Consider the following 18,602-nt stretch of genomic DNA (forward strand, 5'->3'; position numbering starts at 1 on the left):
TCTAAAATTGTCCGTACCGGGGCTCCGTCGGTGCCGTCACCCATCAGTCAAGAATATCTGCCTGCTGTCCCTGGATAACACCTGTTACGGTAAGTAACTGTGCTTTTCAGCACGGGACACACGCTGGACCACCAGGGAGCAGGTACAGGAGGGAGGGTGGTAATTATTAGTGTTGGCCGGGGCAGGAGACGGGAGGGTTCCCTCCTGTCCCAGCCTACCACTAGGTGGTTTTATTTAAGAGGAATGGTTAATCTGCTGTCTGGATTAGAGGGCAGAGGGGAATACGGGACAATCAAGGCATTGTGACATCACTGATGAGGTTGGCTCTTTTTAGGGGGAAGAGGGTACAGGGAAGGAAGTTGGGACAGTGTTCAGAGCCTGATAGGGAGGAGGGCTTGGTTCACAACCTGGTAGGGAATGGGACTGAGTGCAGGGCAGGGAGGGAAGGGGGCTGGGTGCAGAACCTGGCAGGGCAGGACACTTGAATATTAAGCTACCCGACTTGTATTCGAGTCAGCCATTTTTCCTCCTTTTGGGGGGGAAAAATGGGGGTCTCTGCTTATATTCTGATCGACTTATATTCAAGTACATACGGTATCAGGACAAACAAAATCTGGGAATAGGAGTGGTGGACTGAAGAAAAGAAGGAATATTCCCTATTCCCCCCCCCCAGTGCTGCCCCTTCCAGCCATCCTCCACATTAAGGACCTCCATAAAGGCTCTCAATATTTTAACCTTTCACTGCCCCCATCAGTAGTAACCACCCTAGGGTCCAAAACTAAATTAAAGTCCCCCCCCAACTATAAGTTGACCAGACGTAACGGCCAAAATCTTTGGGAGAAGTTGCTCAAAAAACACCCCTTTTTGGATGTTAGGGCTATATATGTTTACCAAGGTTACTTGCAGACCATTCAGCGTCCCCACCCAAATAATCCACCTCCCTCATCCCTCCACTCTTTATCAGTACGAACTTTCAAATGGCTGGCAAAAACTATCCCTACCCCTGCTTTTTTCCTTTCCTGTTTATTCGATGCCCAGCAGTTCAGCCCATTTTCTTTTGCAGAAAAAATTTCTCCCCTGTCTTCAGGAAATGCGTTTCTTGAATTAAACCCACATCAACATGTAGTCTCTTAACTCTTAACAGCAACTGCTGCTTTCGAGGCATATTTAAACCATGAACATTAAAACTGCAGACCCTTACCACATTACCATCCTGACCGCCTCCATGTCTCATATATGCACCAAACCTCCCCACACAAAATAAAACCCCTACTCCCCATCCCAATACCCCTCCCAATCCACTCCTACCTCCCACCAAGACTTCAGGAAACATCCCCCACCCCCAGTGTCACAGCAAAACAGACACACAAGCCCCCTCCCCTCTTATGCTCTGCATACACGCCCACGAGCTCCCCCTCCCTAAACAGCACACAAAAGCCCCACAATCACAACACCCACCTCCACACACATACGTAATCATGCTAGAAGAGCAAGCTAGCATAAGCTGCTCTTCACCACCAAAACAAAGTACAACTATATCCCTTCCCCAAGGCAGTAATAATGCAGGTCCCATCAAGTGTCCTCTCTTGAAGTTGTAAACGCCCGGGCCCTTCTCTCTGTACCCAACTGCCTGCTCTTTGGCCTCAAACCCCCGGGCCACGGTCTGCCACCTGAACTTCTCCAATTAGAGGCCACCACCCTCCTGTGCTCCTCCATCTCAGGAGTCACCAGGCCCTAACTTTTTTCAACAGCCTCCATGTCTCCTCTACTAGGGTGACCTTCTGGTTAGATCCATTGATTGTTATTAGCAGGCCAAAGGGGAACAGCCACTGATACTTAGGTTGTGTTGCTTCAATACTGCAAGCACTGGACGAAACTCCCTCCGACACTGCAGGGTGATGTAAGAAAGATCCTGAAAGATCTCCACCTTGCAGTTGTTCCAGGTAATAGGGCCCATCCGCGCTTTCTTCTGAAACTGCTCTCTCTCCGCAAAATTATGGAGGCAAGCTATAATGTCCTTAGGGGCAACCCCACTCTGCGGGCCCAACACCTGATGCGCTCTTATCAATTTTAGGCAGGTGGGTAGTTTCAGGAGCTCCATCCTCGCCCCCCCCCCCCCCCCAGAACGTGCGCATAAAGATCCTTCACCACCAGAGCCGCATCCTTAAAGTCCTCCGTATCAGGGACCCCCTGCAGCCGCATATTATTTCTTGGGGTTCAGTTCTCCAGATCATCCACCCAATTTATACATTCCAACAGGTCCTTCTGTGTATCTGTTGCCAGAGCCTGCAGCTCCTGAACCAATTCCTCCTGCTCACCAATTCGTTGCTCATTTCTCTTAGCACACTGCACTAGTTCAGCAAGGTCCTGCCGGATGTCCCGGACTGCATCCTTTATTTTGCCCTTTTCACCCACCATCTCCTGTTTTATTTTGGCCACCCACTGCTGTAGGTCAGCCTTTGTGATAGAGGCAGAGAATTTAGATGAGGGTGATCCCCAGAGTTCATCTGGGATGGACTCAAGTTACGACTCGCTCTCATCCGAATCCCGGCCCGCCATTGCCGAGGCCTCTCCCACGCAGCACAACAAGTTGTGTTCTCTGTGCCACGTAACGATTGAAAGCCAGCTGATTTCTTCAGTGGCATCGCTCCACACCGCAAGTCTCCTACACTTAATCAGCTGTGAGGCACACCGGAGGAGTCGCGGAAACACGATTTGAGAGGGTTTTACAGCGTGCATGGGTCGGAGCTCGTGCTCTAACCAGCCATGTAGTTAAGTGTAGAGCCGGAAGCCGGCTCTACACAGTGCTGTTCTCTGTGACTTTAATTTTGCATTGCTTTGGGACTAAAAAATATTTAAAAGTTTAAAATATTGTGGTAAAACTTATGGCAATGATGTCTAGTCTTTGTAGACTTTATGGTCAGAATCATCCAAATTTCTAACCTTAGTATTTCTCCTTCTTTTGGGTGGGGGGGAGGTCACCTCCATTTATAGTATATTTGGTAATCATTCTGAGAGTACTTTACATTTATAGAAACTTCTTTATACTGTTGCAGAAAAGTAAACTGATTTGGCCAAGGTAGATTGAACCAGTCAAGACAAACCCTTGTGCACTGGTGGTTTTGTGCTGAAATTAAAGAATATTAATTTGTGCTTGTACGAGTAAAAAGTAATTTTTGTTACCCACCTCAAATCTGACTCGGTATATACAGGCTATTAGCTATAGTTGATACAGTTTACATATATTGACCAGTAACTTTTTGTTCTCTTTTTCTAGCTTATAGACCAGTTAAAACCTGGCGGAAGATTAATATTACCAGTTGGTCCTGCAGGTGGAAACCAGATGTTGGAACAGTATGATAAACTAGAAGATGGTGGTGTGAAAATGAAACCCCTGATGGGAGTGATATATGTGCCTTTAACAGATAAAGAAAAGCAGTGGTCCAGGTGGAAGTGATTTTTCTGTTCCACTCTTTCTCCTCCCCAAAACACAACAGGTGAAAGGGTGTGGATTTATAGCAGATAGCCTGTAAGAACTGCCTCCGCTGCTATCACTGCATTCTGTTACTCCATACCATAAAAATTAGTGCTTTGAATTATGCTTCAGCAGCATGAAGAGGCTAGGTTAAATAAAAAGAAAAAAATCATTTTATTGCATGATTCATTGTGACTTTTTTGGACTAATATGATCTGATCATTGTAACAGAATAAATTTAAGACTCTTATAGAATTTGTAGAAATGAAATCTAGTCTTGCCTCAGTATGCACATTGACATCACCTATCTGCACGGTACCCAGAACTCAAATCAAGCAGGACTAGATCCCAAATTGAGAGGCCAATTAAAACACTGCCAACTTCTTTTTGAAAGTACATCTACAAGCAGGTCTGGTTTTAAGGATATTTACAATGTATATAAGATTTTATAGTTTGGAAACGTATAAAGATCTAGATTGGGGGAATTCTAAATTAAGAGAACTACCTGGGCACTGAAATTGTTACCAGTGATAACTGGAACTAGATACTTGTACAAAGCTCCTTAACTTTGCTCTATCAGCATACACAGTGAATGTGTATCATATATATTGGCTCTGTTTTGCATATATTGGAAGTTATTATGGCACTGAAGAACCAGAATTGAGAAACTATCGTTACTTAACAAATGTAATAGATAACAACAAATAGAAATTAGTTGACTTATCCATTTATTCTCATCTGTCCTGTTAAAGACATATCCCAGCAGCAAAATAAAAACAAGTGCTTGTAGATTATTGCTCATCTCTGTCCTGTCCTGGGTAGATGAGCATAGTTCTCGTATATGATTCAGCCCTCCCACCACCATATACTTGAAAGCTTTATAATTTAAGGTAAAGATAGGTCCCCTGTATGCAAGTATCAAGTCATGAACGACTTAATGGTGCCACAACTTGTGAGTTTTCTTGCATACTTGTTATCAGGGTGATTTGCCATTACCTTCTTCATCTTCCATTACTTTGTTCGTATAGGTAGGACCCTATACAATGTCTGTTATCACTACTTCTTGTCTCTTGCTCTCTGTAGCAATGGTGTTAAGATCCCTTATTGATTTTTCAGAACTTTTTTGCACAGTAAAAAATTGTAGCAAAAGTTTGAATTCATGGCCAACCAACATTCCGTACTTTGTGTTCCATAGTGCTGCACTCATACAGGCGATTTTCACGCTTATTTTCTAATTACGATTTTCATTCCATCTGGTTTCCTGACATTTTATAACATCATCGATTGGGATCCCTGAGGAAGAAGTGTTTCTTCGAAACACGAACCGTGTCGGATCCGGTCCACCTGCACAACAGAACCAGTTTTTGGATGTATTTTATACTTTTGTTTTTATATTTTAATAAATTTCCCTGTCCCTATACATACTCCTGCAGTTTTGCTTTATTTTTCAACCAACATTTTATACCTGATGACAAAGAAGGCTCACAACAAAGGAAAGCATGTTTTAAAACTTATTAAACTGAGGACTGCAGTGGAGTTTAAAACAAATCTTAATGAAATCTCTCAGCCTTGTAGTTGTGGAAATTGTCTTACACTCATAAACCACTAAGATAAAACACTTACTACACAACAGTTAACTTAAAAATCAGCACATAATATAAAAGGCAAATGGCTTATGATAAAATAACCAAAATGAATCTGGCTAATCTAGACGGAAGTATTGCAAGAATAAAGATTTTTGGGGGGTTTTCCTGAAAGTTTAAAGCCCCTTTTTCATTGTTAGGTGACAGTGAGTTCAAGTTTAAGAAGAGTGTATATGCAGGAGAGATGTGCATACAATGTAGACTTTTGCATATATTTATGCATTTCTAAACACAAATTATTGTAGGTTCTAAGAACAGGTTTGGTAATCACTGACAAACTAAATTGAAATTTTAGCTTTGATTTCTTATTTTTGGGCTGAGTGGCAAACTGGAAGTTTATTTTCGTAATGTTTTCTTTGGTTGCTTCTGGAGCCACTCCAGAAGTATTGGATAGGTAAGCAATATTTTCTTAGTCTTATAACATGTAGCCTTCACTTAAAAAAGTGATGAGGAAAAGAATGAGAACACTGGAAGCCAGCCATTATCATTCTTGGATTACTTGGGTGGTTTACAAAGGGAGTGAGAAAAATCAAGGCATGTTTCTCTCCTAACTGGGGTACTCTTGCATCTTTTAGATAAACTGGCAGCTGTAGAAACTGAAGATTATAATAAAATAAGTACCAGTTTCAAACCAAATAACGATAGCTATGGGGGTGAGTTTCCCCCACAATGATTGCAGAAATAAACTATTTTAGCAGTTAGATATGGTTAGGTCTCGGTAAAATCAGAGTTCTGGGTTCTTTCCATGCTAAATTTATTGGTTTTATTATGGAAACAGTTTTCATATCACACAATTTATGCTAAGAATTTAGTCATAATCCCAAAATTATCTTCATAATGCAGTAGCTTTTTAATGCAGCTAATTTACCTATCTGATAGGAACAGCAGGAGATGGATTCCCCCCCCCCCCTTTAAAGCATTGTTCCATAATTTCTAACCTTAGAGGTTAACTGCTCTTTCCATTTCCTGACATGAGCTAAAAGCTTCTTTCTGTGCAAACATTTCTGCCTTTCTGGTGAAATTAAGTGCCTAGGATTCTATACAGCTGTCGTCTTTTTATTGTCATGTTGGTGGGGGGGGTTACATGCATCGTCCAGAATCAACTTGTTTGATATTTTATAATGAGCAGTGTGGTTTTCTTAAGCTAAGTGCTCATTTGTAGCTGTTTAAATGTAATTGTAACATTTAATTTTTACCCTTTTTAAATTTGATTTTATATACTCAAGCCATTTTCTTTTTGAGTTGCAGGAGAAAATCCATAATTAACATTTCAGATATTGATATCAAAATGCCTGAATGATTTTCATCCAACTTAAATATTATTTATTAATTTGCTATTATACTTAATCTAATTCTCATAGCAGTGGGGAAGGTTGTTTTTTAACATGAACTGAAATTAAGTATGCACTCGGGGCTGGATTCTCCAAAATGTTACTGAAAGTTAGGTGCCTAGATCCTAGCAACTGGTGCCTAACTTAAGTGTTTTAATTGGTTTTAAGTGGAGTGATAATTGGTCCTGCCATTAAAAAAACAAAAACTCATTTAAAAAAGAGGTGCCTTCCAGGACCAGTGACATCAAAGCCTGGAAGTGGGCATCTTTAAGGGTGATGATGCACTTTGGCATCACTAGGTGACACTGACTGCAATTCTGCAAGGACTCTAGGCACCAGAAATGTAGGCCTATAAAGAACAGAATCCCTGATTCTGGAAGTAGCACCTGACTGATTGACACACACCAGATTTAAAGAATTATCTCCTTAGTGTTAGTAAACATTTGATAAGTTTATTGAGCATAGTTATCATAAAAGGAAGGAGAGTGAGACAATATTACATATTTAGCCACATGAAGATAATTTAGAGCCATTAAAATATTGATGAGGCAAGAAAGTGCTAGATTTTTATATGCAATGCAGTTATTTTGTTTAATAACTTTATGTAACGTAAAGTCTTCTGAATTAGTTTTTTGGGAGGGTCCTAATACCCAGAATATTCCGGTTTATGTAAATATATCCACAGAGTTCCCTAATTCAAATTTTAAATTTGATTAGTGGTTGGAAGCATATGATATCCACATAAAAAACAAACAAACATTATTTGTACTAATTTAAGATGCATTGTATGTATACAAACTTTTCAAGATGGCTTAATGCAGGCCAGAAACTTTTTGATTTTTTAGCCCAGATCAGAATGGGTTACATATCGGGTACTCAAGCATTTTCCCTATCTAATGTACCTGGGGCAATGAAGAATTGAGTGACTTACCCATGGTCACAAGGAACAGCACAGGGTTTGAATCCACAGCCTCAGAGTACTTAGACTGTAGTTCTAATTACACCACACTCTCCTTGTCCATATCTTGGCCTTCTGTTACATAAATATAGGAGTCTGTACTCTAGGTAAATATCCTCTGGTTGCAGACTATTGCAGAAGGATGTCAATCACATCTTTCAGCTCCTCCTTCACCAGTGAAGTATAGTGCCCTCTCCAGTTTTTCCTCCTGCAAATGAACTGAGACGGTGTTTTGTGTTTATTATTTTGGGGTATCTTTTTCTCCATTTCATGAGGCTTATGTGCCTAGATCAAATTGGAGCTACTCTGCCTGGGAGAGGATGCAGATTCTGCTCTGGCAGTCTGCAGCTCGCAGAGCGAACCTGCTCTGTATGTTAATAATGACAAGGAATAATCTAAAGGACATATGCCTTTAGAAATGTGTTAAAAAGACTATTTAAAACATTTTCAAAAATATAACTAATTGGATTATATGGAAATTGTTACAAGTTGATTCTTGAAATGCTGTTTATGGTTGTCTTAAGGCATGCCAAATTGGCAGCACTGTTCTTTCTGAATTATTGCACATTGGTTAAATGTTTTTGCATGCTTCTATTTTCAATTCTTATCACTGCTTATCATATCTTCTTTGCATGTGGATTTCTTTGCTTTTGTAAACAGTATATACTTCTGTATTTTGAACATGTGTGTACATTCTGACATTTTTCTCCTTGCAGAACCATTAGCAAGATAATTTATACTTGATACTAGGAGGACCAGTTTGAGGGCTCAGCAATAGTGTCATTGACTGCCACGTGAGACCTGCATTTGATTTCTAAGCCTAACTTTTGCTGCTTTAGCTGTAGCATAGGATATTGCAGAGGTGGTCTCAGCCCCTGGGAGGAGATAATTGTATCCATTGTGTACTAGTTTTTGTGGGAATGAAACACCAGGCACTTTAGTGAAAATTCAAGAATAGAGGGTATTCACCAACAAAGTCCTGCAACAGTGAAAAATTATTCCACTGTCTTACCACACCTCATTCAAAAAATTTTTTATTTTAATTTTTAGGTCCTCAGCGGGCCACCACACACTCAAAATTATTTCATTGTGCGAGGCTTTATGCTCATATTCGTCATTGGACCCCTTATTTACTCATAATTTTATAGGAAATACGTTTTAAATATATAAATGCTAAAGGTACTTAGCTTAGAGTTCTGACGCTAGCCGGGAGGGTAGAAACATCCGTCACCAACATGTTTCGCCCATATTATTTAAGGGCTTTGTCAAGGCACCCTCTCCCGTTCTCAACTATTATGCTTCCACCATAGCGTCTCCGACGAAATGCATTTCGTCGGAGACGCTATGGTGGAAGCATAATAGTTGAGAACGGGAGAGGGTGCCTTGACAAAGCCCTTAAATAATATGGGCGAAACATGTTGGTGACGGATGTTTCTACCCTCCCGGCTAGCGTCAGAACTCTAAGCTAAGTACCTTTAGCATTTATATATTTAAAACGTATTTCCTATAAAATTATGAGTAAATAAGGGGTCCAATGACGAATATGAGCATAAAGCCTCGCACAATGAAATAATTTTGAGTGTGTGGTGGCCCGCTGAGGACCTAAAAATTAAAATAAAAAAATTTTTGAATGAGGTGTGGTAAGACTAGTTTTTGTGGGAGCCATGTTTATGCCTCTCATCCAGAGAAGTAACATATTTAAAAGTTAAAATGAAGAGGGAAGAGTATCCAGTATATCTGATTGATTAAATATTTATAGTATTCTAGCTCTGCTGAAACCAGCGTTTACTGAAGCTGTAAGTAGTAATAATTTTTTATTTATAGATTGCTATAACTATATAGTTTAAAGCAGTTTCCAATAAGAACATACCAATGTGTACATTCTATTAGCAGACAAAAAGAAAAATAATATAAGACAGTATCAATTATGCAAACCGTATTTTAAACAAATATGTTTTGACATCTGAAGGTTAAATAAAAGTCCACATAAGAGCAATAGTTTGATATTTCCCTCCAAAACCGAACAGCTTGAAATGATGATGATTTCTCTGTATATCTACAGATTGGTCGACCACAAATGAATGGAAAAGCAAAATTATTAGTATTGTGGGTAACCTGCAAATGACATGACAGAATAAATCGCTCAACACCTTGTCGCTCTAACCTAAACAGGCTGTAGGCCAGGGGTGCCCACACTTTCTTGGCTTGCGAGCTACTTTTAAAATGACCAAGTCAAAATGATCTACCAACAATAAAATTTAAAAAAACACAAAGTGCACTGTACCCAGAGAAAATGTTAATTATCATTTTTTTTATTCATTATTAATTATTAAAAACTTACAATAAGTGTATCAGCAAATAAAAACATCTATTACACTTTTCTTTCTTTTTTGCAGAAAGTATTTCCTTGGATTACTCCTGAGCCTTTAATCTAATCATCTCTTAACTTCATCCTATGCCTCTCATTACGAAGCTTCCTTTCAAATGAGAGACTTGCGTTATGTGTATTTGTCACTTAGCTTTTAAACATCTCTAATCATATCTCCCTGCTCGCCTTTCTTCCAAAGCATACATATTGAGATCTTTGTCCCCATATGCCTTATAACAAAGACCATACATTCTGCCTTAACTAACATTCCCCTATGGCTTATTGAATTGTTACAGAGCTTAGGAGATTTCATCTGTCTTACTGAAAACATTTGTATTTCTCATGGTTGGAAAAAGTAGACCATATCCTTCTGTTAGATGTAAAAATGAGAGGATCCCTGTATCAACCAAGCTGTAAAAATGAGAGGATCCCTGTATCAACCAAGGAGAAACATGAAAGATGATTCTGTTTTTGTCTCTGATCTTTGGGGAAGTTTGCTGATGCTGTATGACATATTTCATTTAATGTGGGTATCAAGCAATTTAAGCCACAACAAAAATCAAATAGATCCTCTGGTTATTTGACCAAAGCTTATGGAATAGTGGTATAGGGGGGATTTCCTCCTCACCTGGGCTGGAAGCAGTAGTGTAAAACAATTGTTCTGATTAAAGCATCAGAACTTAATACCATATATTACAAAAGGAGCTGTATCCTCTGAGAGGATCAATGATCAGACCAAGGTTGTAGCAAGGCATACTTTGCAACAAGCTATCTCTTTATTGAATTAGAAGGCAATTTCAGAACCCGGTGCTTATTTTACAAATGGCATATAAGCACCTATGTGTCTTGATAAAATACTAGCTTGAATTCTGCAGAAATCATGTCTAGACACACAGTGTGGATATTACATACTTTACATATGTATTTTACAAAGATCATATCTAAATCACATGCAAGTATATGCTGGTTTATACTGTGCACACTTAGGTGTGATCTAATTTTATAAGATTTTTTGTGCATATTGGCATTCTCAAATGGAAAAGGTGTATGCAATTTTACATCCAAGTTGTAGAGTTCCAAATTTGATAGGCATATATGACCTGATGTATGTGCTTAAAAATTTTGCCACTATTGCGGTATTAGGCTTTTGTGGAGTGGTTTTAAACCTTGGTGACAGGATCCATATATTTTTGTGGTGGTTTTACTATTGCTAGTATCACTATCGGTATAAGTTGTTGGTTGTTTTTTGGGGGTTTTTTCTTAACCATTTTTTTTTTTGTTTTCTTTTTGCAGGGATGAATTGTAAAAGCTACTGTACATCAGTTTAATCCAAACCTAGTATTACAGTGGAGTGTTCATCTCCATGTCTAAAAGCTTTCAGAAAACCAACATCGCCGCTTGTTTTGGACTTCATTAAACTGTTATAATCGGCATGGAAAAAGCATGTTTTGTTCTTTTGGCAGGGTTCCCCCTCCCCCTCCCTTTTTTTCAAGGCTGAAGGCGCTAATCTGGTAGAGAAGAGATGAAGAGTTGAAATTTGAGCGTGTTCTCATACATGCTTTCATCTCGCTTCTAGCTTTCATAAGGTTCTGCAAAGGACCCATTTCTATTTATTTTATGTCTTTGGGAGTAGACATTTGTGTAAGCTTCGGTGTTTGGAATTTTTACCTTAGCTTGTGAGCACCTTATGACACTACAAGGCATACACTGTGTCAGATACTCAGAACTCAAAACATCTGGTAGGGCCTACAAAAAAATAGAGATGAGATTCCTTTTTCTTAAAGAAAGCTGTACCCTTTATGTACTGCTCAGTATGTTAAAAGCACATGCAGCAAGTAAAACACAATTTCTGTTAAAATATTTTTATTAAGTTATTGATGTATTTAAACATTAAGCAGCTTACATATGCCTCTGAATGTCTGAAGCCTATGTTTGTAACATGGTCGCAAATTACCTCATGGGGAATGGTATATAAATGGATCACTTTATGTGGTGACCATTTGTGGCACAATTGTTACTGCAGACAATTCGGATCTAGGCACTTGCAAGGTAAGTTTTGATGCTTGTCTTAGCTGCTGCCATAATGTACTTAGGGGCATTACCAGCTTTAAGAAATACCAATGTGAATTAGCAGTAGTGTGTTTAAATCTTACTGCTTACTGTATGTGCTGTTTAAAATGTTGCACAGTTTAGAGGGTACTTTTTTTTTATTTTTTAAGAAAGATTGATGTGGTGTCATAGGGCTAGCATATAATGGATACAATCAATTGCTTTATCACCTACCATTTGTACATAGTAAACTTCAGTGCATCTGAGCAGAAAGCTCTTGTAAATTTGCTGTTCAGATTGGACATACCTGACATGGATACTCATTTTTCCTTCCAAGTCCAAAAAAATAGTGAAAACTAGTAGTTCAGTGCTAGCTTGCTGTATACACATTTAACACATCTACTGTGTGAGCTATGTCCTAGTTACTGAACAGTTGACAGTGCTGCTTTGCCAAATAAACTTAAAAGTGAAATTGAGAGTTGGGAGTTTTTCCTGTGCACGTCAATTCATATAAAGAACAACACATTCCTTAAGCAAGTTAGTGTACTTTTCTTCATGATGAGCCAGGACAATTTCTAGTGGTTTGGGAGACAAAAGTTGAATTAGTGGAAGTTTGGACCTTTGGGCGTGGTAAGTGTTAATTCTGGCTGTCACTGTGTGAATCTCATATACATTGTTCAACCATCTTGTACTGTATACTTTGATTTTCATAATTATAATCGTAACATTTTACTAAAATTTTTAATTTATACATAAGCATAACCATTGTCGCGTAATCCTCTACTACCCTAGGTACATTAGATAGATTGTGAACTCATTAGGACAGATAGAGAAAATGCTTGAAGTACTTAAGAACATAAGAATAGTCTTACTGGGTCAGATCAATGATCCATCAAGCCTAGTAGCCCGTTCTCACAGTGGCCAATCCAGGTCACTAGTACCTGGCCAAAACCCAAGGAGTCACAATATTCCATACTACCGATACAGGGCAAGCAGTGGCTTTCCCCATGTCTTTCTCAATAACAGACTATGGACTTTTCCTCCAGGAACTTGTCCAAACCTTTCTTAAAACCTTGTATATAAACTGCTTTGAGTGCGTTATATAACTGCAAAAAGGCAGTATACAAGTCTCAATCACTTTCTCTTTCCCCCCTTTCTTGGTGGAGCAGAATAAAAGAATAAAAATAGTCACATCTCTATACTTGGATCAGAAATGGCTCTGCATTACACTTCCAGGAAAAAAAGCCTATATTTTAAGGAGTTTTTGATTAGTAATCTCTTAATTTCAGGGTAAGCTTACAAAAATAATACTAGATTTTGCATCTCAGATGCACAAAAATGTGTGTGTAAAGGGATTAAGATAAAATGCTGCATTTCCCAATAACAGGTAAGTAAGCAAGCAAGTAGGTCTACACACAGGGAATCGGAATAGATATGTCAGATGTCACATAAAAGGCTAGCAGCTTCTTTTGACTTACTGGACAGCTGATAAGAGTTAGTGGCTTTTTTGTTTTGTTTTTAACTCCTTTCATCAGCTACTAAGGCTCCTATGCTGAAGTATGGCTAGGAAACCAAGTTGCTGAAACATGTGCCCCCATTACTTCTGTTTCTGGCTGGCTGGAGGGTGTAATCCTAAGATGAGGGACTGGTTAAATCCTTCATGAAGCAAGTGGAGGAACTTGAGAGTAGAGAAGGTGAGAGACAATGGTGAAATGCTGCTTTAGATATGAAAGATCTCCAGTAGAGGAAAAGGTATAACTATTTATTGGGATTTATTTATTTTAAAATTTATACACTGTCTACAACTAGGCAGTTTACAAAAATGCAAACATAAAAGCTAGGAAATGAAACATCACAAAGCAAACTCTTAAGATATCTTCAATTAAAATACACCCACTGTACCACTGAGCAACCAGATGCTTCACAAAAATGCTGCAAAATTCAACTTTTTAATAATTTTTTCAATCTTAAATGATAATTAACCGCCTTTATGAAGAGATTCACCCAAGGTGGAGTAGAGCAGGTACAGTTAACATAAGCTTAGTTTTGTTAATCGGGTGTATTACATTTTATGGATGAGCATCGCCAGTGACAGGTGGTGAGTACAGTGATGGATATGGTCTCTCCTGTTCCCTTTATGCAGACAATGTTTAACTGCATTTGAGAAGGGGGGAATAGAGCAATATCTACAGTAAACATAGCAAGAAAATTCTGGCTTGTGCAACAACTTGAAACTGAATCCAGAGTACTGTAATGTATAGTTTTATTGAAAAAAGGGTAACTCCATTGAATTCAATCATCAGCAAGTACATACAGTACAAGAAAACTGTCATAATGAGAAAATAAAAATGACAAGAAAGAGTGCACTACATCAGACCACAATATTGGAAGCTACAAAAAAGGAAATGATGATACCTGAAGCTTGATTATAATTCCCATCTACAGTTCAGTTCTTGACACCTTAAGTCATAGTTATGGAAGTCTGTGCTAGTACTTTAGAGGGGCATAATCGAAAGAAACGTCTGTTTTGGGCCTAAGTCACCCAAAGTCGGCAGTGTCTAAAGTCCATTCTCAAAAAATTCATCCAAAATATTTTGTTTTTCAAGAGTCATCTAACTACGTCCAGCTGCTTGATCACCCAGACTGCTAAGTCATCTATCTTTATATCCCATTCTCATCCAAAAATTCATCCAGGTCAAAAATGCCTAGAAAAGGACCAGCAAAATAATGGACTAGACACCTAGACATGGCAACAGAGTAGTGGGACACCTTAAAGGGCACTGCTGCAAACTTCACAAAAGGGTGCCACATAAACATCTCACCATAACTCCCTTATAGGTCATGGTGAGCCCCTCAAAACACCCCCAAAACCTACTAGACCCACCTATCTACTACCCCAATAGTCTTCACAGCTGCAGGTGGCACCTATATGGCAATACAGTAGGTTTGAGGGGGGGAACATGTTTCACCATAAATGCAGTGGTTAAGAATGGCTTATGGGCCTGGGTCCTCCTCTCTATGGTTCACTAGCCCACCCCCCACACTACTTAAGACACCTCTGTGCTTCTCTACTAGGCTTTGCTATGCCAGGTGCTGATGTTCTGGAGGCAGGTATGTATGTTTTTCTGATTTTTAAGGTGGGGGGATCTGCTCACTGGAGTAGTGTGTGGGGGTCTGTACTTTGTGTCTGCAGTGCTTATCTGGTCACTTTGGAGTGCTTATCTGGTCACTTTGGACACCTTTTTGGCACTTAGACCTGGCTTTACATGGCCTAAGTCACAACGTACAAGTTCTAACCAGGCAGCCTCGTTAAACTTTCAGTTATACTTGCAGTATGACTAAGTTTAGATCAGCCCACGTCCCGCCCTCACCACTCCTAAAATGCCCCTTTTAGCTCTGGTCGTACAGCAGCACTTAAAAGGCCTAAGTCATTTTTAGATGCGTCTAAAACCCGGTTTGATTATCGGCACTTGGATGACTTGTCTTACTGATCATCCAAGTGCTGATTTAGGCCGGTTTTTAGACATATTTCTCAGGTGTAATTGTGTAAATAAAGCATATTCTTTAGCACTCTCCAGACCAGTAGAGGTTAACTTTACGAATGGGTATATATCTAATCATGACCAGCAGGTGGAGACTGAAAACAAAACTTTGGGACAGTATATACTATCCTCCCTTCTCTATTTCCCTCAGTCTTCTTTCAGTCTCCAGCAGGTGTTGAGTGATCTGTACCCATCTCCCTTGGTAGGGCTGTTGGAATTTGTTTAGGGGGTTTATTGTCCCTGTTTTTAGCCGGACGGAGCTTGGGCGGACTCTGTTTGGGGGTTCGTCCGACCTCGGGGGTGTCAAACCCGGCGGGTCACGAGCGGGGTCCCTCCCCCCACTTCCTCCACCTCCCCACTTTTTTTTAGAGGAGCCTCAGCAGTAAGCCTTGCCCCCTAAATCAAGCAAGGCATATTGCTTTGAGAGCCTGTGGAGTCTGTTCTGTGAAAAAAAAAAAAAAAATCCTGAGGTAGTGCTGGTCTGGAGGGTTGTATCCCTTTAAGTAAACTGTATTTTACTGTATTTTTTCAACTAACCGGCACTTTTTTGCAGCTAGGTCGCGTATGGAGCAATGAGCACTTCTAAAGGGAAAAAGTGCTCATTGTGCTCCAGACGCGAGGCACTCGCGGCCGGCCTGTGCAAGCGGTGTTCAGGCCGGGGCGGTGGAGGAGCTCCGTCGGCAGCGGCTGCAGGCGCCCAGAGCTCCCCGCCGATGGTGCCTCGCGAGTCGGCAGGGAACGGTGGGGAAGCCCGGTCTTCTCCGTCCGCCCACGGAGGGATTCCCCGAACCGCCGACGGTCGGGTTTTAGAGGATTCCCTCTCAGCTGATTTTTTGACAGCTGATGCCGGCTTGCCTGCTTTAGCGGCTGAGACTATTCAGGTTTCTCAGCCGCTTCAGGCTATGGAGGGAGCTTTTTTGGCGGGAAATCCGCCATCTTCTCTGTCTGGCCCCTCCATTTTGTCTTCCACCTCAGGTGACCTTCCCCCTGTTTTGACTATGCAGGGGCAAGGTTCTGCTGGGTCCCCTGCTGTGGCAGGGAGTCCCTTGGGACCCTCGGGGGGTTTTTGCTCCTGAATTTTTCTTTTCTTTATGCAGAGCCTATTTTCAGGCGGCTGGGGGTCCCGGTTGCGCCCAGGGGGTTTCGGGGGGTGGGGTTTCCTCCGCGCTCCCTGCGGCTTTGCCTCTTTCGTCTGACGTGACGTCCCCTCCGCCGCCTCCCTTGTCCAAGCGTCCGCGGGTGTCGTGGGACGAGACTTTGTGGTCGGAGGAACGTGTCGGTTTGGAGGAGGACCTGGACCCTTCTGAGGAATTCCAGGACTCTCTGGAGGGGACGGAAGCTGGCGGCGGGTTGTCGGATTTCCCGTTCTCCAGTGACGAGGCGTCCGTGGTGCGCCTTTTTCAGAAAGATGAGCTGCCTGACCTTATTCAGCAGGTTTCTGCGGTCTTGCGTTTTGAGGACGCGCCGCCGGAGACTCCACGTGTGGGGGACCCCCTGTTACGGGGAATCCGTTCCGTTTCCCGCTCTTTTCCTATGCATCAGGATATTCGGGATATTATTCTGGAGCAGTGGAAAACGCCGGAGACGCCGTTTCGGCTGGCGCGCAGCATGGCTCGCCTGTATCCCATTCCTGAAGGGGATCGGGCTACGTTAGCTTCGCCAGTCGTGGATGCGGTGGTCTCGGCAATTTCCAAGCGGCATACCGTGCCTGTTGAGGGCGGTTCTGCCTTGCGGGACTCTGAGGAGCGCAAATTGGAGAACATTCTTAAGCAAAATTTTCAGGTTTCTGCTTTTGGGGTCCAGGCGGCTATTTGTGGGGGACTGGTCGCTCGCGCCGTGTTTCGGTGGGCTGAGCGTGTCTTGGATCGAGAGTCTGACGACTGGTCTCTGGCGGATCAGGAGGTAGCGAAGATTGAGATGGCGGCCTCATTCCTCTCAGATGCTCTATATGACTTGGTGCGGATCTCGGCTAAGTCTATGGCTTTTGGCGTGGCCGCAAGGCGTGTGTTGTGGCTGCGCGCTTGGGCGGCGGATGCTGCGTCCAAAGCTAAGCTTACTAAATTTCCCTTTCGGGGGTCGTTTTTGTTTGGAGAGGACTTGGATAAGTTGATTCAGACTCTGTCGGACTCGAAAGTTCCCCGTCTGCCGGAGGACCGTGCCCGCCCGGCGTCTCGGGGGGGTGCGGCCCGGGGGCGTTTGCGGGAATTTTGCAAGTATCGCCCTGGGCGTGGGGCTGCTTCTTTCCAGTCTCCGGGATTTTCCCGGGGTCGGTTCTTCCAGCGCATGCAGCCCTTTCGGGGGGCCCGTCGGGGGGCAGGGAATCCCTCCGCCGGTTCCCCCGCTTCCCGTCCTGCACAATGACGCCTTGCCGGCGCCCCCTTTGGTTCCGGTGGGGGCCCGGCTGCGCGATTTTTTCCCCAAATGGGCCGAGATCACGTCCGATCAGTGGGTCCTGGAGGTGGTGCGGGACGGTTATGCCCTGGAGTTCGCCCGCTCTCTGCCGGATTTTTTCCTCGCTTCTCCATGTCAGACTCCGGGGAAGACGCAGGCTTTTCGCCAGACCCTTCAGCGCTTGCTAGATCTCAGGGCAGTTGTTCCGGTGCCCCCTCCGGAGTGGGGCACGGGCAGGTACTCCATTTACTTTGTGGTGCCCAAGAAGGAGGGGACCTTTCGGCCCATCCTCGATTTGAAAGGGGTCAACAGGGCTCTCAAGATTCCCTCTTTCCGTATGGAAACTCTGCGGTCGGTCATTCTGGCGGTTCAGCCAGGGGAGTTTCTCACTTCTCTCGATCTGACGGAGGCCTACTTGCATGTTCCCATTCGGGCATCTCATCAGCGTTTCCTGCGCTTTGCGATCTTGGGTCGGCACTATCAGTTCTGTGCGCTTCCCTTTGGGCTGGCCACGGCTCCTCGGACGTTCACCAAGGTGATGGTGGTCGTCGCGGCAGCCTTGCGGTCGGAGGGCATCCTGGTACACCCCTACCTGGACGACTGGTTAATTCGGGCAAAGTCGTTGCAGGAAAGCTCCCGGGTTACTGCTCGGGTGGTGGAGTTTCTCCGGTCGCTGGGCTGGGTGGTCAACCTTTCCAAGAGTCGGTTGGTCCCGGCTCAGCGTCTGGAGTACCTAGGGGTGCTGTTCGACACCTCCTTGGGGAGGGTCTTCCTCCCAGAGGGCCGGGTGAGCAAATTGCAATCTCAGATTCGCCTGCTTTTGGCGTCCCGGTGTCCTCGGGCGC

The 18,602-nt window shown here is 42.5% G+C and overlaps 1 protein-coding gene across 3 annotated transcripts in view; it reads left to right on the top strand.

Moving 5' to 3' along the window:
• Positions 1–12,296, top strand: part of PCMT1 (protein-L-isoaspartate (D-aspartate) O-methyltransferase) — a 72,162-nt gene extending 59,866 nt beyond the window's left edge. For 2 of the 3 annotated variants that reach the window (XM_033936789.1, XM_033936791.1), the window contains exons 7-8: positions 3,278–3,447; positions 11,069–12,296. In XM_033936789.1, coding sequence (XP_033792680.1) covers positions 3,278–3,447; positions 11,069–11,081 — 183 coding nt within the window. In that variant the 3' untranslated portion in view covers positions 11,082–12,296. Of the gene's footprint in view, positions 1–3,277; positions 3,498–11,068 lie in introns of all 3 variants that reach the window. The other variant, XM_033936790.1, reaches the window with a different exon arrangement.
• Positions 12,297–18,602: the final 6,306 nt, after the last annotated feature.

Source organism: Geotrypetes seraphini, chromosome 3, assembly GCF_902459505.1.
Source record: "Geotrypetes seraphini chromosome 3, aGeoSer1.1, whole genome shotgun sequence".
NCBI classification, from domain to species: Eukaryota; Metazoa; Chordata; class Amphibia; order Gymnophiona; family Dermophiidae; genus Geotrypetes; species Geotrypetes seraphini.